The following is a 23,677-nucleotide window of genomic DNA, read 5'->3' as shown; positions in this document are numbered from 1 at the left end:
TGTGGAGGGGTGGGGCTGCAGGGGGGGTGGAGGGGTGGGGCTGCAGGGGTGGTTTTCTGCACTGCCGTGCTGGCTGAAGTGCTGGGGAGACTGCCCGCCCTCTTGCAGTTGGTGCAAACATTTGCTAATGATTTAACTGTTTGAAATGCATAGCAAAACTACCCAGAGGAACAAGCAGATAGCTATGGGGAGGAAGAAATTCAACATGGATCCCAAAAAGGTAAGCCAAAGTTCCGTTCCAGTGTTCGGGCCTGCAAGAGATTGTGGGATTCACCGGTTTGATTGGCTCTCTCATTTTGGACAAAGGTGGTCGGTCATACCCCCTCACAGGTACTGAGAGTGGAAGTTAAATTTGTATCATGTAGGGGCTGCCAGGGAGTGGGGTGAAGCACAAGTGCCCGTGGGCCTCATCTCTGGACCCGAAGACCTTTTCTTGCGTGTGAGGCTCTGGGTGAGGCCTCCCTGCCCTGGCAGCGGCTGGTGTGGACAGGCCCTCGGCGGGGCCAGGCCGAGCGGTGTGTCCTCCCGCTGTGGCATGGCCCACAGCCCGGGGAGCTGGTGGGCAGGGCTGCACCCTGGGTGTCTGCTGGGGGGTTGAATGGCTCAAGTCTGGGGACTTTGTTCCTCCCATTCACCTTCCAGAGAAGACGTCTGCACGAAGGACTGGGAGCTCTCCTGATTGAAGGCAATACCGGGTCTTTTCCTCCAGTTGGATTTTCTAGGAAAACACCCGAAAATAAGGAAACCTGCAACATGTAGCTACTTGTCTATGAGGTTGAACCAGAAGACTTAGCAGAACCTGTAAACGCTTTGTGGAACATGGCTCAGCTGCAAGACTGTTAGGTTTTGAGACAGCAGAGTGGATTTGAGTTAGCCACCAGGGCTTGAGGTCCTGGAGAGGAACGCCGTGTCCCCAGAAGCTTCTAACTGCAGAGCTGACTTCATTCTACAGTGATCTTTAGGTGGCATTCACATCACACACCTTCCTTAGGATTTTATTTATTTATTTTTGGCATTGAGCCTCTGTGCTAATTAATGATTTGTTCATTCAGTGAATGTTGATAGCAAGAATTGCACTGTGCAAGGTCTAAGATCTGTAAACTTGCATTTCTAGGTGCAAGCACAGTTGCAAAACGTAAAGAAATGGCTTGCAAATGTGGATTCGCCTCAGCCTCACCACAGCTGCCACCGGAGGAGGGTCTTTGTTTAGCTGGAGTACTCCCACCTCTGCGAAAAGTTTCCTGTTGCTTCCCGATTTTCTGCTTAGGGGGCATCCGCCAGCCCCAAAGTGAAATGCAGCTGTGTCCGGGAATGATTTTGTGAATTTGGTAATGACTTGAGGTTTGGAGCTAGAAGCGTTTTTTGTTGTTTTTTTCCTTTCTTGAGTTGAATTTGCAGAGTTGGCTTAACCAGCAGATTTGATAAGCATTGGCAGCATCTTCAAAGATACCTCACGAGTGGCTGTTTTGAAAACCAGACCTTATGTTTTAAGGTGCAGCGCAGGACAGCATGCCAAGTCCGGGGATGAGTCCACGTCCTCCCCACGAAGCGCACACAGACACTCTGGTGGTCCAGTGGTGCTGTCCCTCCGCCCGGCTCTAGCCTGTCCTCTTGTTCTGCGCACACCAGGTGTCAGATGTGCAGTCATGAGGGCTGACTCACGCTTCCTGAGAACTTGCCACGTGTCAGGAACTGCTAACGAAGCACTGTAATTAGTACACTTAACCTTACGGGGTGGGTTCCCTTTCAATGCCTGTGATGCAGTCGGGGGAAATGAGGCACAGAGCCGCTGAGATGTGCCCAGCGTCCTGAGTGAGGAATCCACCTCAGACTCGGGCCCGTGACCACCGCACCTCACTGGGCTCCCGTGGGAGCCTGGGGTTGGTTTGTTGGCCGCCCCGGAGTCCAGCCCTGTGGAGTGTCTCCACCTCCAAGTCCGAGGAAGCAGCTGCTTTATCTGCTTTGCCTGGGCTGTGGCCGGCTGCCCTACAGGCCTCATCTTGCCTAGATGCCTCTCCACCTGAGAGATTTTTAAGGTATTAATTATTGGTGCTACCCAACAACTTGTTTGTAATTATGGTAAATTTAGTCTGCATGTGGCCCTTTGCTGGGGAAAGATAATGAGAATTCCCTTGTCTTATAGACGATTATAGCACTCGTTGGGGTCCGCTTGGGCCACCATAACAAAATACCGTGGACTGGTGGCCTAAACACTAGACATTTACTTGTTCACCGTTCTGGAGGCTGGAAGTCCAAGGTCAGGCTGCCAGCATGACTGGGTTCCGTGAGAGCTGTCTTCCCCACTTACAGGCGGCCGCCTCCTCACTGTGTCCCCAAAGGGCCCAGAAGAAGCTGGAGAGCGCCCCCTGGTGTCTCTTCTTAAAAGGGCAAGGGTTCCCTCAAATCAGAGCCCCGCCCACATGACCTCGTCTGACCCTGCCTCCCAGGACCCCATTTCTGAACACCATCACACTGGGGGCTAGAGCTTCAAAATAGGGATCTTCGGGAGACTCAGACATTCAGTCCAAAACAGCCCTGGGTGATCTCACACGTGGTGTTGTGAAACAGGCTTGCATCAGAGACTTTCAGGCTAGCAGGAAATAAGTCACAGAGTGGTGACATTTTGAGCGGGAGCTTCTGTTTCTGCAGGTACATTAGATACACAGAGGCAGCGCTTGGGGTTAGAAATGAGTAAGAGGAAAGGTTGATTCGATCAAGGAAGCAGGAAACATTCTACAGGCTCTCTCTTTTATTCCCAGTTTCCTAGAAATGCCTTTAAAAATATAACATATGAATCTGTAACAAGCAGGAGTTCGCTCAGTCGACTAGAAATTGAGGGAACCCTGAAAGATAAAAGATGAGCGGTAGCCCGAAGCACACTTGGGAAAGATTTGCTCTGGGATGGGAGAGCCACGTCAGGGGCTCGGCTCACTCAGGCAGCAGATGTGGGATCGGGGAGGGGGCCTCCAGATGGTTCACCCTTGGCTGAGCTTGCGCCGAGCAGTGGTGTGTGCCCCCAGGTGGGAGACGCAGGTGTCTCTTCTCCACTGGCCTCACTGAGGAAGAGGAGGAGAAACACCCGCTCCCAGAGACCAGCTTCTGAGCCCCCCAACTGGCCGCGTCATCTGCTTCAGAAACAAACGGCGTTCAGTTGGGCTACCAGAAATTCTGAAATACAAAGGTCATCACCCAACCGGGAATCACCAAATGTATGAGCTGCTTGACCCCGTGAAAGAGACGTGAAACACCACAAACAGAACTAACACAGGAGGAAACATTAAAGGTAGGATGTTTTGTATATTATAAATCTCATCAGAGATGATGGGGTGTTGGCTTATCCTTGGTGCAAAAAATGGGGAGTTGTGGAAAAGGTCCGTGGAAGTGAAGAACCAACGCCCTCTGAGAACCCACAGCCCGAGGCTGGGGCGGGGACACGGGCAAGGCGGATCGTGGTGCTCCTGTTCTCCATCGCTCTACACAGAACCGCGAGAGGCGGGAGGCAGGTCTGGTGGCTCAGATTTCATCGAACAAGTCCCAGGAGGAGAGAATAGAAGACAGAGTGGAGGATGTATGTCAAAGAAATACTGGAATATTTCAGAGCTAGATTAAGATAAAATACTCAAAATCAAAGGGCTCACCAAATGCCAAGCAGGATAAAATTTTTCAGACACTGATCCATAGAAATATCAAGTAAAATGCCAGAAAACTTATGGATAAAGAGAAATTCACTGACTTTCCAGGAAGGAAAGACCAGATTATCTAAGAAGAAACCAGAATCACAACAGGAACACTGGATCAAAGACAGCAGGGAAACTTTCCAAGGTCCAAGGAAACGTGATTTAAAACCTAGAGCTCTGGGGAGGCCAGTATAGACCCACAGAAAACCAAATAAAATAAAAATAATAAAACCTAGCATTCTGACCCGTGTGAGGAGGCAAGTGAAGACATTCAGATGTGCAAGGACTCACAAAAGGAACTGCTAACACGTTCCGTGAGCTCTAGAAATTGTGGTTGGAGCAGTGCGTCTATAAACAGGACACGGATCCAGGATGCGGGATAAAATGGGAGAGACTCGAAGAAACCAGCTAAACATACGGTTAAGTCTAAATGAGAGCTTGATTGTTGAAGGAATGTTTTAAAAATCAAAGTCCCAGAGTACCTCAATACAGGTGACCCCTGAGCAGCACTGGGTTTGAGGTGGGAGGGTGGAATTTTTTTTTTAGTACATACAGTACGGTACTGGAAATGTATTTCTCTTCCTTACAGCTTTCTTAGTAACATTTTGTTTTCTCCAGCTTACTATCTTAAGAATGTTACTGTAATATTGTGATGCTATTGTAAGAATACAGTATATAGCATATGAAATGTGTTAATTGACTGCCATGGGTAAGGCTTCTGGTCAACAGTAGGCTACTAGTAGTTAGATTTTTGGGGAGTCAAAAGTTACATGCAGATTTTCGACTGGGGGGGTGGTATGGGAGCCCATAACCCCTGCGTTGTTCAAGATCAGCTGTGTGTAAGTAGCAAGGGACAAGGGAAGCAGGGAAGTCAACGTTGGCTAAGGTTTTCAAGATGTTCATGGATGAATGTAAGTTGAAATATTAAAATTTTATTTTGTTTTTTAAAGATTTATTTATTTATCAGAGAGAGCGAGTGAGCACAAGCAGGGGGAGTGGGAGAGGGAGAGGGAGAAGCAGACTCCCCGTTGAGCAGGGAGCCCGATGCGGGACTCGATCCCAGGACCCTGGGATCATGACCTGAGCTGAAGGCAGACGCTTAACCGACTGAGCCACCCAGGTGCCCCTAAGTGTTAAAATTTTAAGAGTAACCACTAAAAATAGGGATAAGATAGGATTTCTAAATTACTAGGAAAAATTGAATAAAGAAAACTTAATTCAACAGAAGGCTGAAAAGATATGAGAAATACCCAGCGTATGTGAAGGCTCAGGAAATGAGTGGTAACAAGTTCATAATGACCATAAATTTGATTGGGCTCAGTTACCTCTTAAAAGGCACCTTCACATTAGTTTGAAGAAACAACAATAAAGTCCAGATGTGTTCTGACTGAGACACACACCTGGAACAGAGCACCAAGGTTGAAAACAAGGAAATAGGAAAAGATACACGAGGTGTAATGGGTTGAATGGTGCCCTCTTCCAGTAGATTCTACTGTTTGATTTTCTAAATGATATTTTTAAAAAGATTTTATTTATTTATTTGAGAGAGGGAGAGGGAGATCACAAGCAGGGGGGTAGGGAGGGGAAAGGGTAGAGGGAGAGAAGCAGGCTCCCCACTGAGCAGGGAGCCCGACTTGGGGCTCGATCCCAGGACCCTGGGATCATGACCTGAGCCGAAGGCAGATGCTTAACCGACTGAGCCACCCAGGCATTGCCTCTAAATGATATTTTAAAACATAGACATTGTCTAATAATACTGGAACATTTATTAGCATTTACCTAGTGTACTCGGGTCCCGGGCCACTGTAATGACCACAGACTCGGTGGCCTGAAACAACAGAGGTGTGTTGTCTCACAGGCCCCGGGGCCAGAAGCCTGAGATGCAGGTGTGGGCAGGGTCCGTTCCTTCGCGAAGCTCTGGTGGAGAGTGCGCTCTGGGCCTCCCAGCTTGCCGTGGCTGCCGGCCATCCCTACTGTTCCCCGGCCTGTGGACCCACCGCTCTGCTCTCAGCCTGCTTGTCACATGGACGGGGATGCATGTCAGCGGCTTCCGTGCCCTCCTCCTTTGCTTCTGCCTCTTTGCTTCACCTCCCCAACACAGTCCCGTTCTGCTTCATAACTGCTCTCTTTGACTCTGGCTTTTGGCTCCATTTTCTTTTCTGGTGCCCGGCCTGGGCTCACCCCTGTGGCACTGTGTTTTCTGGTACCTTTTATTTTATTTTATTTTATTTATTTATTTGACAGAGACACAGTGAGAGAGGAACACAAGCAGGGGGAGTGGGAGAGGGAGAAGCAAGCTTCCCACCGAGCAGGAAGCCCGATGCGGGACTCGATCCCAGGACCCTGGGATCAAGACCTGAGCCGAAGGCAGACGCTTAACGACTGAGCCACCCAGGCGCCCCTCTGGTACCTTTTGCAAAGGGAGCTGGAACTTGACTTGGGGCTCCTCTGGCTGCCTTCTGTAACCTTGAGGCACAGAAGAGATGACCTTGGGCTGGGCCTACTTGCTATTCTCATATCCTGGTTTTTCAGGCTGTTGCGTAGCCTCCCCAAGGAGCTCCCGAGTATTTGAATTTTAGAGCAGGTTGTGAGCATCCAGAGCTCAGGAGAGCCTCATCCCCAGGTCCGTTCAGTTCCCGGCAGGGTGTTGGCTGATGGAGTGCCTGGAACATTGTGAATGTGGAAATTGCCAGGCCTAGGGACTCCAGAGAGCGCTGGGAGGCTGGAGAGAACACGGGGCCAGGGTGGGATGGATGCAAGACTCTGTCAAAGCCACGGCCCCCACCCCCACCCCCCACAGTGCACAGCAGGAGATGGGCCACAGGGCAAGACAGCCTGCAGCTGCAGTTCCTCCCCGCTCCCCCCCTGTCCTCTGCCAACCAGTATCAGAGCCCAGGGATGTCACCCCAGCTGCCAGCCAGGCACCCATCCCCCAGGGAGCACCTGCTTCCGCCAGGCCCTTGGCTCCAGGACCTCGGGCTCCTTTGGAAACTCTCTCTCCTGTCCCTTGCAATTTGGGGGGGGTGGTGCAGCAGGATCTACCAGTTCCACCCACAGCCAGTCTGTGAGTCCTTGGGACACAGAGTCGAGAGAGGCAGACCAGGGCCTCTTTGGCCTCTGACCTCTCGGCCAGGGATGTTAGGTCAGACTGTAAAGTCGGCCCCGCTGCCCAGAGCTCCCCTCCCGCACAGAGCCCTGGGTGCTGGGTGGGGACGGCACCAGCACTCTTGTCCCTCGCCTGGTTTCTGGGGCCTTGCTGGACAGGTGCGTACTCGGGATCGGAGTGCTTCCTTAGGGTATGTGCACGTCGTCCCTTCTAGAAGATGATCCCCAGGGGGCCTGGACTCACTTGAGCTCCCAGCAGAAATAGATGAGAGTTAATTTAGGATCGTCAGACATACTGATTTTTTGGTAAACTTTTTTATTTTTTGAAGAACAGCATATGGTGCACAAACTTTGCACAGCGTGACGAATTTTTACACACTAAAATCCTTGTGTCACCCAGAGCAAGATGGGGTGGTGGGGCATCAGGAGTGTCTCTCTGGTGTCTCCTCCTAGTGAACAAATTCCACCCCGTCACCGTAGAGCGGGGCTGCCTGTTGTAAAGCTGTAAATATAAATAAGGTACATTCCGTGTCGTCCTTTTATTCTGTGTCACATCTGTCAGATGCATCGATGTCGCTGTGCGTTTATTCTCGTTGCTTCATAGTGTTCCATCGTATGGAATATACCAGAATAGGATTTATCTCTTCTCTTATTGGTTGGATGTTGTTGGGTTGTTTCCAGTTTGGGGGAAATTCTAAATAAGGCTGCTGTGGACATTCACGTGTTTGGAAAAAAAAGAGCAAAGACTCGGAGGGACCGTGTGGTGTGAGGGAGGGGCACAGAGAGTGGTAGCTGGAAAATCATCTCCGAATTTGTAGAAGGAGAGGCAAATAGAGGACAGAATTCCCTTACCAGCTTTGTCAGCCTGTGTTGGAAACCAGCTCAGAAGCTGTGTCAGAGCTACATTTTCGCTATTCTTAGGGCTTCTCAGGAGAGGAGCAGGGCTGCTTCGGGCCAGGGCAGCGCCTCTGCAGCCTTTCATTTAGAAATTGTCACCTGTGCCCTTGAGGGCCCTCAAGCGGGTGTGGATTTTCACCAGCTTCAGCTCGGTGGCACAGAGATGCGTTACCGTGTTCAGCTGCAGCTCACAGAAGGCCTCGTGAGCACGGCTTGCACGGCGACTATGTTCTCCCAGGGCAGGGGTGGCTGCAGGGGCCCCAGTGGCTCCCAAGTAACAGGACCCCAGCCCTGTGTTCATCCCGGCCTTTCCCTCATCCATTGGCCGTGAGGGCGCCGGTCATCACATCTGCATTCCAGGCAGGAAGGAGGGAGAAGGAGCTGCTCACGAGTCCTTTTGGTCAAGAAAGCTTCCCCAGGTCCTCCCTCCGGACTTCTTTCTGTGACCAGATCCGGGTCACAAGGTCATTCCTAGTTGCAAGGGAAGCTGGGAACATGATTACTTAGCGAGGCATGGCAAGGAAAGAGGGGAGCTCGGGGAGGGCGTGGATTGGCCAACCCCAAAGGGCATGTTACTCTCGCACACACAGCAGATCGTTCTCCCGAGCTGGGGAAATTTGGTGGTGTTATTACCTCTGCTTTTATGATCTCTAGTACCTTCTTTGTAATGGTTTGTTCGGTAACCCGTTTATTTGTCTTTTAGCCTGTTAAATTGCCAGGAGGAATGAATGTGCTTTCCTCTGGTGGGCAAAAAAAATGTAGTCTGGGGTGTGAGAATCAGATTGTCCTGGTATTTTTGCCATGTCCCAGCCAGTAAGATCATTACTCTAGATGTATTTCTGTCTTTGAAAAGGGAGTCTGGGCGACCCTCCTAACCAGAGCTTCCTTTCTTATGTCCCTCTTCAGGGAATTCAGTTTCTAATAGAAAATGACCTGCTGCAGAACTCCCCAGAAGACGTAGCCCAGTTCCTGTATAAAGGAGAAGGCCTAAATAAGACCGTAATTGGGGACTATCTAGGTGAAAGGTAAGTTGAAGGAGAACCAGCAGCCCGGCCTGGGCCCGCCCTCCCCATCAGGGTCTGTCACAGTTGCGCGTGGGCGTAAGGCGCACGTGCTGCTCCCCACAACTGCGTTGGCCCAGCACAGTCACATGCTTTCCCTGCCCTTGCGGGGAGAGAGGTGTGGGTGCTCTGGGGCCAGGTAGGGTCTGTGATCTCTGGAAACCTTTACTCAGGGAACCATGGCAGAACTGAAACTGGTGCTGCCTCTTCTCTGTACCTCAGAAAGCATCTTTTTTTTTTTTTTTTTTTAAGATTATTTATTTGAGAGAGAGGGTATGCGCTTGCGAGCACGTGCAAGGGGGTAGGGGCAGAGGAAGAGGGAGAGAGAATCTCAAGCAGACTCTCCACTGAGCACAGAGCCTGACACAGGGCTTGATCTCATGACCCTGAGATCATGACCTGAGCTGAAATCGAGTTGGATGTTGAACCAACTGAGTCACCCAGGTGCCCCCTCAGAAAACATCTTAATCTTCTTTTCATGTTTTGCCCAGAAATAGACCAGATTTCTCAGTGGTTTTCTTCCCCCTGTTGCTTGGGGATATGAGTGAAGGTGGGAAGTTATTAATTTTTTAAATGGAGAGCACTGGACAGATTTACATTCCCAGCCTTCTCTAATTAAGGGTCCATTTGCTGTGCTTAGCAGAGGTTAGGGCAGGAATCTAAGGCAGCACATCCCCTGAGTCAAAGATCAAACAAGAGTGTTTTTAAATAAGAGCCCAACAGTTGCTCATCCGGGGTGGTTTCTGTTTCTAGCTCTTTTTTAAAAATAATTGATCAAAGGTAGAAAGCAGACACTTCCTAACTCATTCTGTGTGGCCAGTACTACCTGATGCCAAAACCAGAGATATCACAATTAAAAAACAAAAACAAAAACAAAAAATCCTGCAGAGCAGTACCTCCCATGACCACTGAAGCAAAAATCCTCAACTAAATATTGGTAAATCAAATCTAGCAATATTTAAAAATGACTGTACACCAATACATTCACCCCATGCATGCATTCATTATCCCATGAATACAAGGTTAGTTCAGCGTACAAAAGTCAAAGTAATATACAGTATCAATATAATAAAGAGCAAAACCCACACGATCATCCCAATAGATGTTGGAAAGGCTTTTGACAACATTCACTGCTTCAAGACAAAAGCGTTCAGCAAACCAGGAAAAGAAGGGAACTTCCTCAATATGATGCAGGGCACCTGTGAAACCCACAAGTTGACTTTATGCTTTCTTCTAAGAGCAAGAACAAGATAAGGTTGACTGCTCTCACCACTTCTCTTCAACATGGTACTGGCAGTTCTAGGGCAAGAAAATGAAATTAAAAGCATCTAGTTTGGAAAGGAAGAAATAAAACTTTGTTTGCAGAAGACAGAATTGTGTATGTAGAAAATCCTGAAGAATCAGTAAAAGCATTAGAACTAATAAACAAGTTCAGTAAGGCTGCAGGATACAAGATCAATATGTAAAATTCAGTTGTACTTTTAAATGGTAGCAATGAGCAAGCTTGGAAAAGATATTAAGAAAAACAGCTCCATTTTATAATAGCATTAAAAGGAATAAAATACTTGGGAATAAATTTAATAAAAGAAGTACAAAATATTTACTTTGAATTACAAAACTTTGAAAAAAATGAAAAGACCTAAGTAAATGGAAAGATATCCCATGTTCATGGAGTGGAACTTTGATCTACAGACTTAACTCATTCCCTATCAAAATCCCAGCTAACTTATTTGTAGAAGTTGACAGACTCATCCTAAAATTAATGTAGAACATCATGGGACCCAAAATAGCCACAGTCTTGGAAAAGAAGAACAAAGTTGCAGAACTCACATATAAGACGGACTAAAAACAGTAATCAAGATAGTGTGATACTGGTGTAAGGGTAGACTTCTAGATCATGGAGTAGAATGGAGAATCTAGAAATAAACCCTTGTGTTTATTGTCACGTGATTTTCGATGAGGGTGTCAGGACAGTTTAGTGGGGGAAAGAACAGTCTTTCAATGAATGGTCTGGGACACCTGGATATCCACATGCAAAAGAATACCATTGGACCACTCAGGGTACGCAAAAATTAAACTGGATCAAATACCTACATGTGAGAAGGAAAACTATAAAACACTTCGAAGAAAACATAGGGGTAGATCTTTGTGACCTTGGATTAGGCAAGAGTTTCTTAGATGTGACACCAAAAACAAACAGCAAAAGAAAAACATAGGTAAATGGGACATCGTCAAAATCAAAAACTTTTGTGTTGAGAAGGACATCATTAAGAAGGTGAAGAGGCAATCCACAGACTAGGAGAAATTTTTACAAGTCACATATAAATCTAATAAGGACTTCTATCTAGAATATATGAAGAACTCTTACCACTCAATAATACAACAGCTTAATTATAAAATGAACAAAGCCTCTGAATGGACATTTCTCCAAAGAAGATCCATAAATATGTGATAGGGCCATAAGCACACAACTGGATGTTCAGCATCCTTAGCCCCCATCAGGGAGCTGCAGATCAAAACCACAGTGAGCTACCACTTCACAACCACTAGGATGTTTGTAATAATAATAAAAAGATAATAAGCGTTGCCCAGGGGCGCCTGGGTGGCTCAGTTGGTTAAGCGACTGCCTTCGGCTCAGGTCATGATCCTGGAGTCCCTGGATCGAGTCCTGCATCGGGCTCCCTGCTCGGCAGGGAGTCTGCTTCTCCCTCTGACCCTCCCCCCTCTCATGTGCTTGCTCTCTCTCATTCTCTCTCTCTCAAATAAATAAATAAAAATCTTTAAAAAAAAAAAAAAAGCGTTGCCCAGGATGTGGGAAAATCAGAGCCCTCACGTCCTGCTGGTAGGATGGGAGGTGCCGTGGCTGTGGGAAGTAGTTGGCTGGTCTTCAAAATACGACCCAGTAATTCTACTCCTAGGTGTTCACCCAAGAGCAGTAAAAACGTACATCTGCACACACACTCACAAATGTTTGTAGCCACGTGATTCTCGGTAGCCGAAAGGTGGAAGCAGTTCCGATGTCCATCCGCTCAGATGTCCCTCAGCTGGTGGATGGTCAAGATGTGGTTCATCCCAACGATGGACTGTTTATTGCCCACAAGGAGCAGAGTGCTGCTGCATGCTGCCGCGTGTTGGGTGACTCCCTTTATGCAGAGTGCTCGGGATAGGTGAACTTAGGGAGACAGAAGGCCGACTGGTTGCCTGGGGCTGGCAGATTGGGAGATGGGGTTTCTTTTGGGGGTAATGAAAGTGTTGAGAAACTGATTGTGGTGACGGTTCCACAGGTCTGCAGATAAATTACAAGCCATTGAATGGTACACTTGAAATAGGACAGTTGTGTGGAACGTGAATTGCGTTTGAACAAAGCTAAAAACAAAAAAACAACAAAACAACACACCCCACAAAAAACCTGAGCAGTGGCCCAGGGGTGGCGGCACCTCATGAATCGCCTGTGCCGCGAGGGCCAGAGTCCGAGTCCGCCATCGTTGCGTGGTTGTGCGGCAGGTGCGAGATGAACGATGACGTTTGTGTCATACGCGGCCTGGCGGCTCCTGCAGTCGACAAGTACCGCGTGCCTGCAGGTTTTGAGTTCCAGAAAGTACCAAGTTCCAAGTCTGTGCCAGGCTCTGTTTGAGGCACATGGGTTGTGTTGTTTAAAAAAAAAAAAAAAAAAGCTGGACTCACCCGCTCGTGGAGCTGTACTCTGCCAGACCGATACAGGCAATATGTAATAAGCATAGTAAATGTGAAAACCATCTCCCCCCTATGTTAGAAGGTGTCGGGGCAAAGAAGTGGACGCGCGTAAGGGCGTTGGGTGAGCTGCGGTTAGCAGTTAGGCTAGGCTGGTCAGGGTTGTGTCATTGAGAAAGTGCAAGGATGTGAGGGGGACGAAGGTGCTCTGCAGGCCGGTGTTGGGGGAGAGCAGGACAGGCAAGAGGGTCAGTGTGTTGGGGGCAGTGTGGCTGGAGCGGTGGGGGGTGGGGGGAGGGTGGCAGAGGCTCTCAGGGTGATGACGGGCCCCTCTGCCCGTTGCTGGGGGCGGGGGAAGCTTCCCAGTCGGGGAAGGACCTGGTCTGATTCACAGCTCAAAGCCGTGGGGACTTGGGGGGGGACATCCAGGTGTGATGCTTCAGAGAGGGGTCCGGCAGGAGGCAGGCTCCCAGGTGCTGTTTGCATCACAGGCGAGTGTGGCTGGAGGGGAAGTGTGGACCGAGGACCAAGCCTCAGGGGCCCCCCTGCAGGGGGGCCAGGCTGGCAGCGGGAGTGGGGGTGCAGCCGCCCCCCTGATCACTTGCCTTCTCTGGTCCTGCCTTGGGGTCCTCACACCAGCTGCAGCCTGTGCACCTGAGCCCAGGAAGGGGCCAGCTCCGCACCCTGCGCTCGGCGAGCCCTCTCAGCCAGGCTGCCTGCACCGCTGGGGCTGGGACGGTGGGCGCTTGCCTTTCATGCCGACCCCCGTGGCTCTAACCTGGCGGCTGCTGCCACGGCTTGGGTGCTCAGCATGGTGTCGGGCCTGCTCCCTGGTCTTCGCTGCTGCCTGCCTGAGACGGGCCGGGTGCTCGCCGCCCCCTGGGGCGCCCCCCCCCGACACCCACATCTGTGCGGACCCCCAAGGCCTCAGATGGCAGCTCGCCCCAGAGAAAGGAGGGGAACGTCGCGACGCGTGCTCTGTGCCTGTGCCCCTTCCCGAGGCGGTGTTCATCCTTGCAGCCCTGCGGGCGGGGGTCCCTTTGCAGTGGCCCTGAGCCATGGCCGTTCTCGTGGTTGATGGATCGTGCGCGGGCAGGGCGGGCCTGTGGGTGGCAGCACCCTTGTCTTTAGCGAGGCCTGGTCTGCTCTGCGGTCCCGGGAAGGCTGAGGGACTGGCGTCGCCTTGTGTTGTGGCCTGCACCTGTGGTGACCACGGCGTTTCGCTGGCTCAGGCTGTCCTTACTGTCCCTTGTGACCAGGACCTGGGCAAACTCCAGTGAAGCGTGTTGTCCTCCTCTGCGTTTATGTAAAAGTTGAGGCCTTTGTCTTCTCGCATTTAGTTTGGTTTTAAAAGCTCTTCCGCACTGCCCCGGTTGGCGACCTGGCGCCGGGCGCCCGCAGCCCCGCCTGCGAAGTGGGAACGCCGGCGGGCCGCTGGTTGGGAGAGCGGAGGCGGAGCGCGTGCCTGGCGCTCGGAGCTGCCGCGGGGCTCATGCCAGCCGCCCGCGGTCTTCCGGCAGCCTCGGTACCCTGACCGGCACCGACTGGAAGATAAATTCCTAACTCCTACCGAGTCTCCTTTGTCCTAAGCCTGAAAACGAACGTGCAGTGTAACAGATCTGAGCTTCTAGTTCTGCAAGACAAAAACCCACAGACACTTGCTATACAAAGGAAAGGTCTTTCTTTTGAAATGATTGAAATTCTGTGCAGTGGCCTTGGACCGCATTTGCTTTCTTTCCCAGGGACGACTTTAATATTAAAGTTCTTCAAGCGTTTGTCGAACTCCATGAGTTTGCTGATCTGAACCTCGTTCAAGCCTTAAGGTAAGTGTCGGCATGTCGGCTGTCCGCGGGAGGGGAGGGGGTGCGGGAGCCGAAGGCCGGCGCCCCCGCGGGGCCTCCGAGCCCGTGGTGTCCCCAGAGCTGCCGAGAGGCCCCCCGGGCTTTTGCAGACCAAGCCCGTGCTGGCCTCAGTGGGATGGCAGGGTGTGCACTGTGTTTCTCACCCGGTATTTGGCAGTCGGGCGCATTCTTCCCACTTCCGCAGCTGAGTCTCGGTGCTGCCCAGGCGTGGGCCTGCTCCCCACTGCATTTGGTCTCAAACAGCAGCCTCGTGGACGTCCCCGCCTTGTCCGGGTGAAGCCAGGTGTCCCTACGCCCCGGACCCTGAAACGCCACCGTCCCCTGGTGGTCCTTTCTCCGTAGGCAGTTCTTGTGGAGCTTTCGACTTCCGGGGGAGGCGCAGAAGATCGACCGCATGATGGAGGCGTTCGCGTCCCGCTACTGCTTGTGCAACCCCGGCGTCTTCCAGTCCACAGGTCGGCAGCGCTGGGGCCCGGGGCCGGCGAGCCTCTGCCCGGGGGCGGCGGGGGGGGGCGCCTCTGGCCAGGCGCGCGGCTGAGGGCCCCTGCACCCTCTACCCTCTTGCAGACACCTGCTACGTGCTGTCTTTCGCCATCATCATGCTCAACACCAGCCTCCACAACCACAACGTGCGGGACAAGCCCACGGCCGAGCGCTTCGTCACCATGAACCGTGGCATCAATGAGGGAGGGGACCTCCCAGAGGAGCTGCTGCGGGTGAGCTCCCCACCCTTGGGGCCCTAGAGCTGGCCCTCATGCCTCAGGAGCAGTGGTGGGCAACGTTTACCATCAGGCACCTGCAGGGTCCCTCGCGGCCCCGGTCCCACTGAGCCCGGTGCCCTCGGGGACACGCACCACCACCCGGCCCGTTCGCCCCCGGCTGTGTCCCTGAGTGCGCTGTCCCCTGTGCTCCTCGCAGAACTTGTACGAGAGCATCAAGAACGAGCCGTTCAAGATCCCCGAGGACGATGGCAATGACCTGACGCACACGTTCTTCAACCCCGACCGCGAGGGCTGGCTCCTGAAGCTGGGTGAGTGGTGGCCGGCAGGCGGGCCCCGCGCTCGGAGCCCCCAGCCCTCAGCAGCCAAGGGCCCCGACCAAAGGCAGAACCGCTAGAAGCGAGGGCCGTTGGGCCGAGTCCGCCCACCGTAGCCGGCCGCACGCCCCAGACTCGATGGCTGCCGCTTTGAGCCCTACCCCGTCTGAACGAGGCCCTGACGGCCATGTCCACGGCAGAGAATAACGCCCGGGCTGCACAAGCGTCCCAGAAAACTGCTCAGTTAGCGTCCAGATAGACCCAAGGCAGTTTTCTGTACCAGAGGCAGGTGCATTTACTGCGAGAACCTGCGTGCCTTTCTCTTGGTTTGGTGTGGCTGATTTTTGATGCGTGGTTTAAATGTGCCTTCTTGTTGTTTTCCTTCTGCCTGTGGCTCCCACCTTTCTGTTCTGTGACGGGCTGTCCCTGCTTGTTCTGCGTTAGGAGGTACGTACCCAGTGGCTTCCTGCCCCTTCCCCAGCTGCTCATTCCTCTCTCAGTTTCTCTCCCCCGTTGGTCTGTGTGAAGCTCTGATCTGTGGCTGCCATTCATCTGACCCCTGTGGCTTTGGACTTGCTGGGGTTAGCTTCATGCAGGGTGCGGCGAATGTGACAGCCACACCCCCGGGCCGGGCGAGGCGTGGCCGGAATGCCAGCCCTTCGGCGCTGGGAGCGCATGGGAATGCGTGTGGGACCGAGCCTGCCCGTCCGTGTCCTTAGGGCCTGAGCAGCCTCGAGCCTGCTGGTCGCCTGCTCCCTCCCCGTACATCACCGGTTGCCTCTCATACTAACCAAACAGCGCATGTTTGCACCACCCCTGGACAGAGTCCGGACGTGTTCAAAGGGCTTCCCGACCATTGATGAAGAAGCAGAGTAGCGTTGATATTTTCTGGGCAATTTTAGGAATTGGTAGGGTGGGTTTTTGTTTTGTTTTTATTCTGGGGGCGGGGGGGATTTCTGCCTTACTGTGACACGAGAGCCTGTGAGACGTGACAGCATGTACCGACCGGGCATGGTCGCTGTAGAACACGCTGTGAGACACCGGGCCTGAGAGAATTGCCGTGACTTTGTGTTCATAATCAAGGCGAGGGTAAGGGGCGGGCGTGAAGGCGTGTGCCAAGGCTCGGCCGTTCCGATTTGGGGTCTTGCTCTGGCTTCTCTCTGGCTGTGCTGAGGTTTGGGGGAGTTCTAGATAGATCTTTGTCTAGAAACCCAGAGCCATAGCCGTGGACTTGGAGATGCATCTCTCAGGTCGCCCCAAACCTGTGGCCCCGGGGTCAGGGCAGAGGGGGGACGTGTCCGACATGCCAGGGAGGGCCCCTCGTGTGACAGCGACAGTGCGAGCCTGCCTGGCAGCTGGTGTGGCCTCGGCACCAGAGGGAGATGCACCTGCTTTGAAAGACAGAACCAAACGAGGGGGACAAAGGCACAGCGGGGCTTGTGTTCCACCTGTGCTCCGGGTGCGCACGTAAGCAGTGCTCAGAGCACCCCCAGGAGCTACGGAACTGGCAGGGTGCTGAGTGGGTGCCCAAGGGGCCCCCTGCAGCCAGTCGTGGCCTCGGCACGGTGGGGCCCGGGTCGGCTCCCTCCGAGCTCCGCCGCCACGTGAGTGGGTGTGAGGAGAAGTCACGGTGCTGGCGTTCTCGGCACCTGTCACAAAGCTAGGGGTGATGGTGCCGCCCAGAGCTCGGGCCCGCCGGCCAGCGGGGACTGCCCGGGACCTCCTCCCCAGAGCCCCAGCGAGCCCGCTGCCGCCTCCCTCGGGCCCACGCAGCCTCCGTACCCTCTCCGTGCACAGAGCTGTGGCCGTGCCGAGAGCGGGTTTCCCAGCGGGTGGGTCTGCTCTGCATAGCTGCTGGGCCTGGACACAGTCCTGCCCCCAGGCCGCCTCCCAGGAGTCTTGACACTGGCCTGGCCTCTAGGGACAGCTGGTGGGCGTCAGGCTCCGAGGGCCAAGAAGGCAGTCAGTCCGCTGGAAGCTGATGCCGGAGATGCATTAGCTGGGCCTGGGTTAGCTCTGGGCCCTTATCCAGCACAGGGCAGACACAGGCCTGGACACAGACGTGCTTGGCCACAGGCCTACAAGACAAGCGTAGGAGACAACGTGTGTTCTGTGCACGCACTCAGATAGGAGTGGAGGTCACCATGTGACCTTGCTTGTGTCTCATCATAGACTTGGTCTTAGGCCAGGTGGCACTTTCAGAAGGCCTGGATGCTTTGCAAGAACTAGGAGCATTGTAGTGTTGCTTCGTGATCATCAAGGAAATGCCTTACAGTCGCTGAGTTTTGAGAAGGGGTCGGTTCTGTTAACAACACAGGCACATGGGTCAGAGTTGAGCTGTCCTGCAGAAGAAGTATGTGTTGTCGGGGTGTGGGTACCGCGTGCCTGGGAGCAGCCACGGAAGCAGCAGCAAGTTCGGAGCGGAGAAGCCAGGCGTGAGTGCTGTGTGTGTGTCCGTCCGTCCGTGTGTCCATCCCCGTCTCCTGAAGCTCAGCCAGGAACACACGTAGGCAGAGCCTGTCTGTTCCTTTCCTGCGGTGGCTCCGACCCCCGCTTCCCCCCCTCCACTGGGCCTGCCCCCCCTGAGCTGTAAGGGTACCTGGGGCTGGGCTGGGAGGCCCTTGGCCATGACCACCGGGCTAGGGATTGGGCTCCCCAAGACGTGCCACTGAACTCAGGAGCAGTGGGGCTGGTGCTGCGGCGGGGGAGCAAAACGCTGAGAAGCCTTCCCAGCTAAGCCGTTTTCCTGGTGTCGGGTGGTGCAGGGTCCCCATGGGGCCCTGGGGGTGAGCAGGACACACAGGGCGCCACCTCGTGGCCCAGTGCAGGAGCGCAGACGGAAGGGCAGGCACTGGACAGATGGACAGCGTGTGGGCTCCTGGGGGGATTCTCTGAGAGCCTGCTTGTGCGGCTGAGGGGAGGGGAGGTGCTAGCAGGGGAGTGGGAGCTCGGGGCAGCACGGTGGCCAGAAGGAAAGGCGGGGGCCGGGAGGGGAGCCACGAGGAGGCCTTGGAGGCCGCTGAGGGGTTGGGGTCCTACGAGCCTTTGGGAGCTTCAGGCATGGAGAGCCGGATGAACTTACCTTTTCAAGGGACGCCTCTGGGGGAGGGGGGACATGGGGGTGGGAGGCTGGCGGCCTGGTCCAGCACCAGCGCAGCCAGAGATAGACCTGGTGGGAGGGAGGTAGACTGAACTGGGCTGGGGCGATGTACCTGGAGAGAATCTGTGCTGTCCCATCACTGGAGGACTTTGGGACGAGGGTCTCCTGGGTCCCCTCCCTGTGAAGGTGGGCTCACGGCTCGCCCGGGACTTGGCTCAGCGTTGCGCGGAATGGCCAACATTTCCACGAGGAAGAAGGGTCCCTTCCTTCACCACTCCCCCCCCCCCCCCCCGGAAGCAGGATGTCTTCCCTGCCTGGATTTCTGCAAACATCAAGGCCAGAGGCACTCTTGCCTCAGCCCCAGGCTGACCTGGGAAGCCGGCCCATGTGCCTTCCTGTCCCTCCGTGACCCCCGGCCCCACATGACCCACGCGGCCTTTCCTCCCACACCACGGCCCCTCAGCCCCGGCGGCACTCGCCTGCTCATGGGTTGTAGAGAGAGGCGGGCGAGCTCCGCCTCGAATGTCACCTCGGGGAGTGACAGCAGGGACGGCTACTTGCTTGTGCCCACGGATTGCTTGATTCTGTTACCATGCGTGTGTTTTTCTCGTAGATTGTTTTTTAAACTTCACGTCAGAAGCAAGGGCTGGAAATTGAAGCCCGTTTGTGCTGAATATTTGGGGGTAAAAGATTTCCTTCTCTGTAGTGAAAGGAGAGGAGACACAGATGGGCTGTGTGTGTGTGTGTGTGTGTGTGTGTGTTTACATGTGTGTCCCCGATCTTGTTAAGAGATTAAGTCAATCGAGTAATTCCCTGGACCAAGGAGTAATTGATGGTGATGGATCCCAGGGCCAGCCAGAGCCCCGAGGTAACAGGATTAGGCCCCGGACAGGCCCGGGGAGCCGCACTGACTTCATCCTGTTGTCATTTCCATGTGGGGAAATCAAGCCCATTCATCACGACTAACGTTTCCACAAAGGCCGTTTGGAAAGTGGTGGCCCAGGTGGCCGTGGCAGGGGCGCCGGTGCTGCCCGGGTGGGGGTGCATGTGGGGCCCTGGCAGCGCCCCGCGCGCGCTCGTCGCCACCCCGGGGCCAGGCCACACGGCTCGCCCGGGACTTGGCTCAGCGTTGGGCGGAATGGCCAACGTTTCCACGAGGAAGAAGGGAGCTTAAGACCGAGCTTGGCTCCTGGTGGCATTTCTGTAGGTCCCGGACCCGCCCTTGAGGGCTCCGGGTCCCCAGCGCGTGCGGGCTGCGACTCACGAGCTCCTTCTGCTTCTAGGAGGGCGGGTGAAGACCTGGAAGCGGCGCTGGTTCATCCTCACCGACAACTGCCTCTATTACTTTGAGTACACGACAGTAAGTACGGGGCGGGCTGCCGGGCCGGGCGCACGGCCCCTCGGGGGGCGCGGGCCTGAGCGAGGCTGGCCGTGCGCTCTTTCTCGCAGGACAAGGAGCCCAGGGGGATCATCCCCCTGGAAAACCTCAGCATCAGGGAGGTGGAGGACCCACGGAAACCGGTAAGCTGGCCTCCTCTTGCCGCCCCTGCCCTCCGGCGGCCGCAGCGCTCCGTGACGGCGCTCTGTCTGTCTCCGCCAGAACTGTTTCGAGCTTTATAACCCGAGCCATAAGGGCCAGGTCATCAAGGCCTGTAAAACCGAGGCGGACGGCCGGGTGGTGGAGGGGAACCACGTGGTGTACCGGATCTCCGCCCCGAGCCCCGAGGAGAAGGAGGAGTGGATGAAGTCCATCAGGTGTGCGCCCGGCCCTAGCTCAGAGCCCCGACGGCCCCGGGTCCTTCCTGTGCACGCGGTGCGGTGGGAGAGCGAGTGCGCGCGCGCGGGGGTGTGCACGCGTGGGAGCGTGTACGCCTGCGCGTGTGGGAGTGTGCCCGCCTGTGAGCGTGTACGCCTGCGCATGTGGGAGTGCACACGCATCTGAGCGTGTACGCCTGCGCGTGTGGGAGTGCGTACACATGCGAGTGTGTAAGCATGCGCGTGTGGGAGTGCACGCCTGTGAGCCTGTACGCCTGCGCGTGTGGGAGGGCGTACACATGCGAGTGTGAGCCTTCCCGTGGGGGAGTGCGCAAGCGTGCGAGCGTGTACGCCTGCCCGTGTGGGAGTGCACACGCATCTGAGCGTGTACTCCTGCGCGTGTGGGAGTGCGTACACATGTGAGTGTGTAAGCCTGCCCGTGTGGGAGTGCACACGCATCTGAGCGTGTACGCCTGCCCGTGTGCGAGTGCGTACACATGCGAGTGTGTGAGCCTTCCCGTGGGGGAGTGCGCAAGCGTGCGAGCGTGTACGGCGGGAGTGCGTGCACGTGCGCTGCACCTGCCTGCGCGCATGCGCACTGCTGCGTGCGGGACCGGCCGCCGCCTGCAGACACACGCGGCCCCAACGTCTCCGCTTGGGGGCGCTGCAGGGTGCCCTCCGACCTCAGGATTCTCCTCTCCCCCCAGAGCGAGCATCAGCAGGGATCCTTTCTATGACATGCTGGCCACGAGGAAGAGGAGGATTGCCAATAAGAAATAGATCTTTCCCGGCCTCGGCAGGTGAAAGTGGAAACCAAAACCCCGCAGCAGAAAGTGACTGGGAGCCTCCCCGACACCCTGGGCCCCGCCTCGCTCTCCCGCCGCCTCCCCGGAGGAGGCAGCGCCTGCACCGCGCCGGCCGCGCGGCGGGAGCGCGCTCTGGGGTCGCCGAGGGCCCCGCGCCGCCGCCGCCCTCCCGCGGGCTCTGAGGGAAGCTGGCGCCCGCCGTGCCGCACGTGCTCGCCCGGGGCTGCGTCCACCGTTCCAGAAGCCGCTGTTTTCTATCAGACAAGGAAGGAAAAGCTACCACTTTTTTATTCAGAGTTTTTTTCTCAGATATATAGGATTATAGCTTTTATATGCCTTTTTATATTCTGAAATTATAACGGAAGATACTTTGTAGCAGTAGTATTTTTAGAACGGCAGCTATAAATCTAACTCCTGGTTACACAGTATACACCGTGCACCGAAGAAAGATTCCGTCTGCACGACACGCGCAGCCCCGCCCGGGGCCGGGCCGGGTGTGCGGGCTGCTCCGCGGGCGCCCGGCCGCGCGTCCCTGGCCGGGCCCCCGGGGCTCCTCTTCCGCTCAGATCGCCTTCTAAAGGGGCGGGTCGTTACAAGTGATGGTTCTGGGTGTTTCTCTGGTCACTGCGGTCGCGGCGCCGGCTCGGTCTGTGTGCTGAGCCCCAGGAAACGGCTGCTGCTGGCCTGTTTGGACCCGCCCCCCCCCCCCCCCCCCCCCCGCGGTTCCATGTGGTTCACCGGAACCATGGTTCCGACCAGCTCCCGACCAGTCTTCGCTGTTTAAAACCTGTCGGCAAGACAAATGCTTTTTACTGACCTGGTGATAATTTGACCCGATCTCTTGATGTAACGTGTAGACAAGTAACTAGAACGACTCTCATCCCATGTTTTCAGAGACTGACCCTCTGGCCAGGAGCAGGGAGAGCGCACGCTGCGGGTCGGAGGCTGGGGGCGCTTAGGGTTTCCTGTAAATAGTGTAAAACCCCCAACACACGCTGGCGGCGGAACTTGAGGAGCCCCCCCCCCGTCAGGCGGCCGTCGGGGTGCTGTTGACCTAATAGTAGGTGCTCAGGCCGTCTGCCGGAGGGAGGATGGGTCTCCGCGCAGGACGGGGCCGCCGCGCGGCGAGGCTGGGGTGCTGTGGCTCCCCGGGGCCGCCCCTGGCCCTGCGGCCCCGCCCCGCCGCGTGGGCACGCCCCGCCTCTGCGCCCTTTGGCGTCCCGCACGTCCCGCGCAGGATGGAAGTCCCAGACGGCGGACCTCAGGCCGTCGGCACCCGTGTGGAGATGTTCAGTACGAGTGACTGTTCCTGTGAGTTGCCGTGGTGCTGGAACGGACCGGCTGCGGGCCCCTGGCCTGGCACCGCTGACCTGGACGGAGCTTTAAGCGCTACATGCAGAGCGTCTGAGCCCAGGGCCCTCTGACCTGCATCAAACTGATTTTTTGGTTTCATTCCCAAGCTTTTAGGCTTTGTTACTGTACCGATACCTCAAATTCGAAACTTCGGTTTTTGAGACAGGCCCGTCGGCATTCTCGAAGTGCCCGGCTGCTATATATGCAATTCTGGCCTCCAGTCTTCCGTGAACAGACGGCGCCGGCCACAGCCGTAGCGCGCACGGGGAGACCGTCCCTCTGTGTCTGCCCACGTAGGCCCCGGGGAGGCAGGCCTCCCTCGCTGGGCTTTGGCCAAGGTGGGGGTGGGAGAACGAGCTGGAGGAAAGGCCCGTGGGATGGCTCCTCTGGGCGCCTGTGAAGGCGCGGCCCGTGCGGGCTGATGCCCCGGGAGCCTACCCGGGCCGAGGCCGCGGTGCTCGGACGCGGGGCGGGGGCACCTGCCGTCCGCGTCCGGGGAGGTCCTCGAATTCCAGGTTTTGTTGTGACAGTATTAACGCACCGACATGCGAGTCCGCGCTGCCCGGCAGGGCAGGGGGGCTGTGCGGGCCTGGCCGCCTGGCCGAACCTCCAGGGGGCCGCGTTCCTCCCCCTCCCCACCCCACCCCCACATCCGCGTGCAGTGCTGGAATTTAGTCCCAACTCTGGCCAAAGACAAGCTCTCCTCCAGAGGCCAAGGGCAGGAGGCGGTGGAGGGGGTGCGCCGGGCGGACGGCCGCGGCCCCCCCAGCCTCGGTTAACACTTGAGGTTGAATTGGATGACCCTGGACCCAGGCAAGCAACAGTGTCTTCAGGATTACGGAGCAACTTTCAACAAAGTGGTACCAAACCGAATCAAAGTAGGAGCTATTTATAGATGAAGCAGCATTTAGTGCTTCATATAAAGCAATGCATATTTTTAAAAGTTAAAATGCATATTATCTACATAGATGTGCTTTGCTGAGAAGTTAGGTCTGTTGTAGACCCGAAACCACACGTTGTGATTTCACATTTTCTTATTTTTTCTTAGACATTTCTATTTACAGTAAATATAGTTAATATGTAAATAATGTACAGAGAGATTTCTGGAGTGTTATTCAATGTATATACTCCCACAAGTTGCATGAAGAAATACCTTATTATCTATCGATACTTTGTTGTAAAATGAATAGCAAAATTGGAAGGTGTATGGCCATCAAATTGCAAATACCGTGTTCACAAAATAAAAAATGCATTGTTCAAAGAATACTACCTAGGACCTGGTTCTTTAAAATAGATCTGTCGGGTCCAGGAACTTGCTCCCTGTCCCTTCCTCAT

The 23,677-nt window shown here is 54.9% G+C and overlaps 1 protein-coding gene across 2 annotated transcripts in view; it reads left to right on the top strand.

The window, feature by feature from the left end:
• The window catches only part of CYTH3 (cytohesin 3), a 26,098-nt gene extending 2,498 nt beyond the window's left edge, over window positions 1-23,600 (top strand). Inside the window, exons 1-10 of one of the 2 annotated variants that reach the window (XM_044915733.1) lie at window positions 3,237-3,283; window positions 8,586-8,704; window positions 14,173-14,253; window positions 14,635-14,747; window positions 14,860-15,008; window positions 15,211-15,322; window positions 19,712-19,788; window positions 19,878-19,949; window positions 20,029-20,183; window positions 20,891-23,600. In XM_044915733.1, the coding sequence (XP_044771668.1) occupies window positions 14,687-14,747; window positions 14,860-15,008; window positions 15,211-15,322; window positions 19,712-19,788; window positions 19,878-19,949; window positions 20,029-20,183; window positions 20,891-20,963 (699 nt within the window). In that variant the 5' untranslated portion in view covers window positions 3,237-3,283; window positions 8,586-8,704; window positions 14,173-14,253; window positions 14,635-14,686 and the 3' untranslated portion in view covers window positions 20,964-23,600. Of the gene's footprint in view, window positions 1-153; window positions 221-3,236; window positions 3,284-8,585; window positions 8,705-14,172; window positions 14,254-14,634; window positions 14,748-14,859; window positions 15,009-15,210; window positions 15,323-19,711; window positions 19,789-19,877; window positions 19,950-20,028; window positions 20,184-20,890 lie in introns of those variants that run through there. The other variant, XM_021680235.2, reaches the window with a different exon arrangement.
• The last annotated feature ends 77 nt before the right edge of the window (window positions 23,601-23,677 follow it).

Source organism: Neomonachus schauinslandi, chromosome 5, assembly GCF_002201575.2.
Source record: "Neomonachus schauinslandi chromosome 5, ASM220157v2, whole genome shotgun sequence".
NCBI classification, from domain to species: Eukaryota; Metazoa; Chordata; class Mammalia; order Carnivora; family Phocidae; genus Neomonachus; species Neomonachus schauinslandi.
Note: the sequence above shows the minus strand (reverse complement) of the source record. Positions and strands in the feature narration are given on the sequence as shown.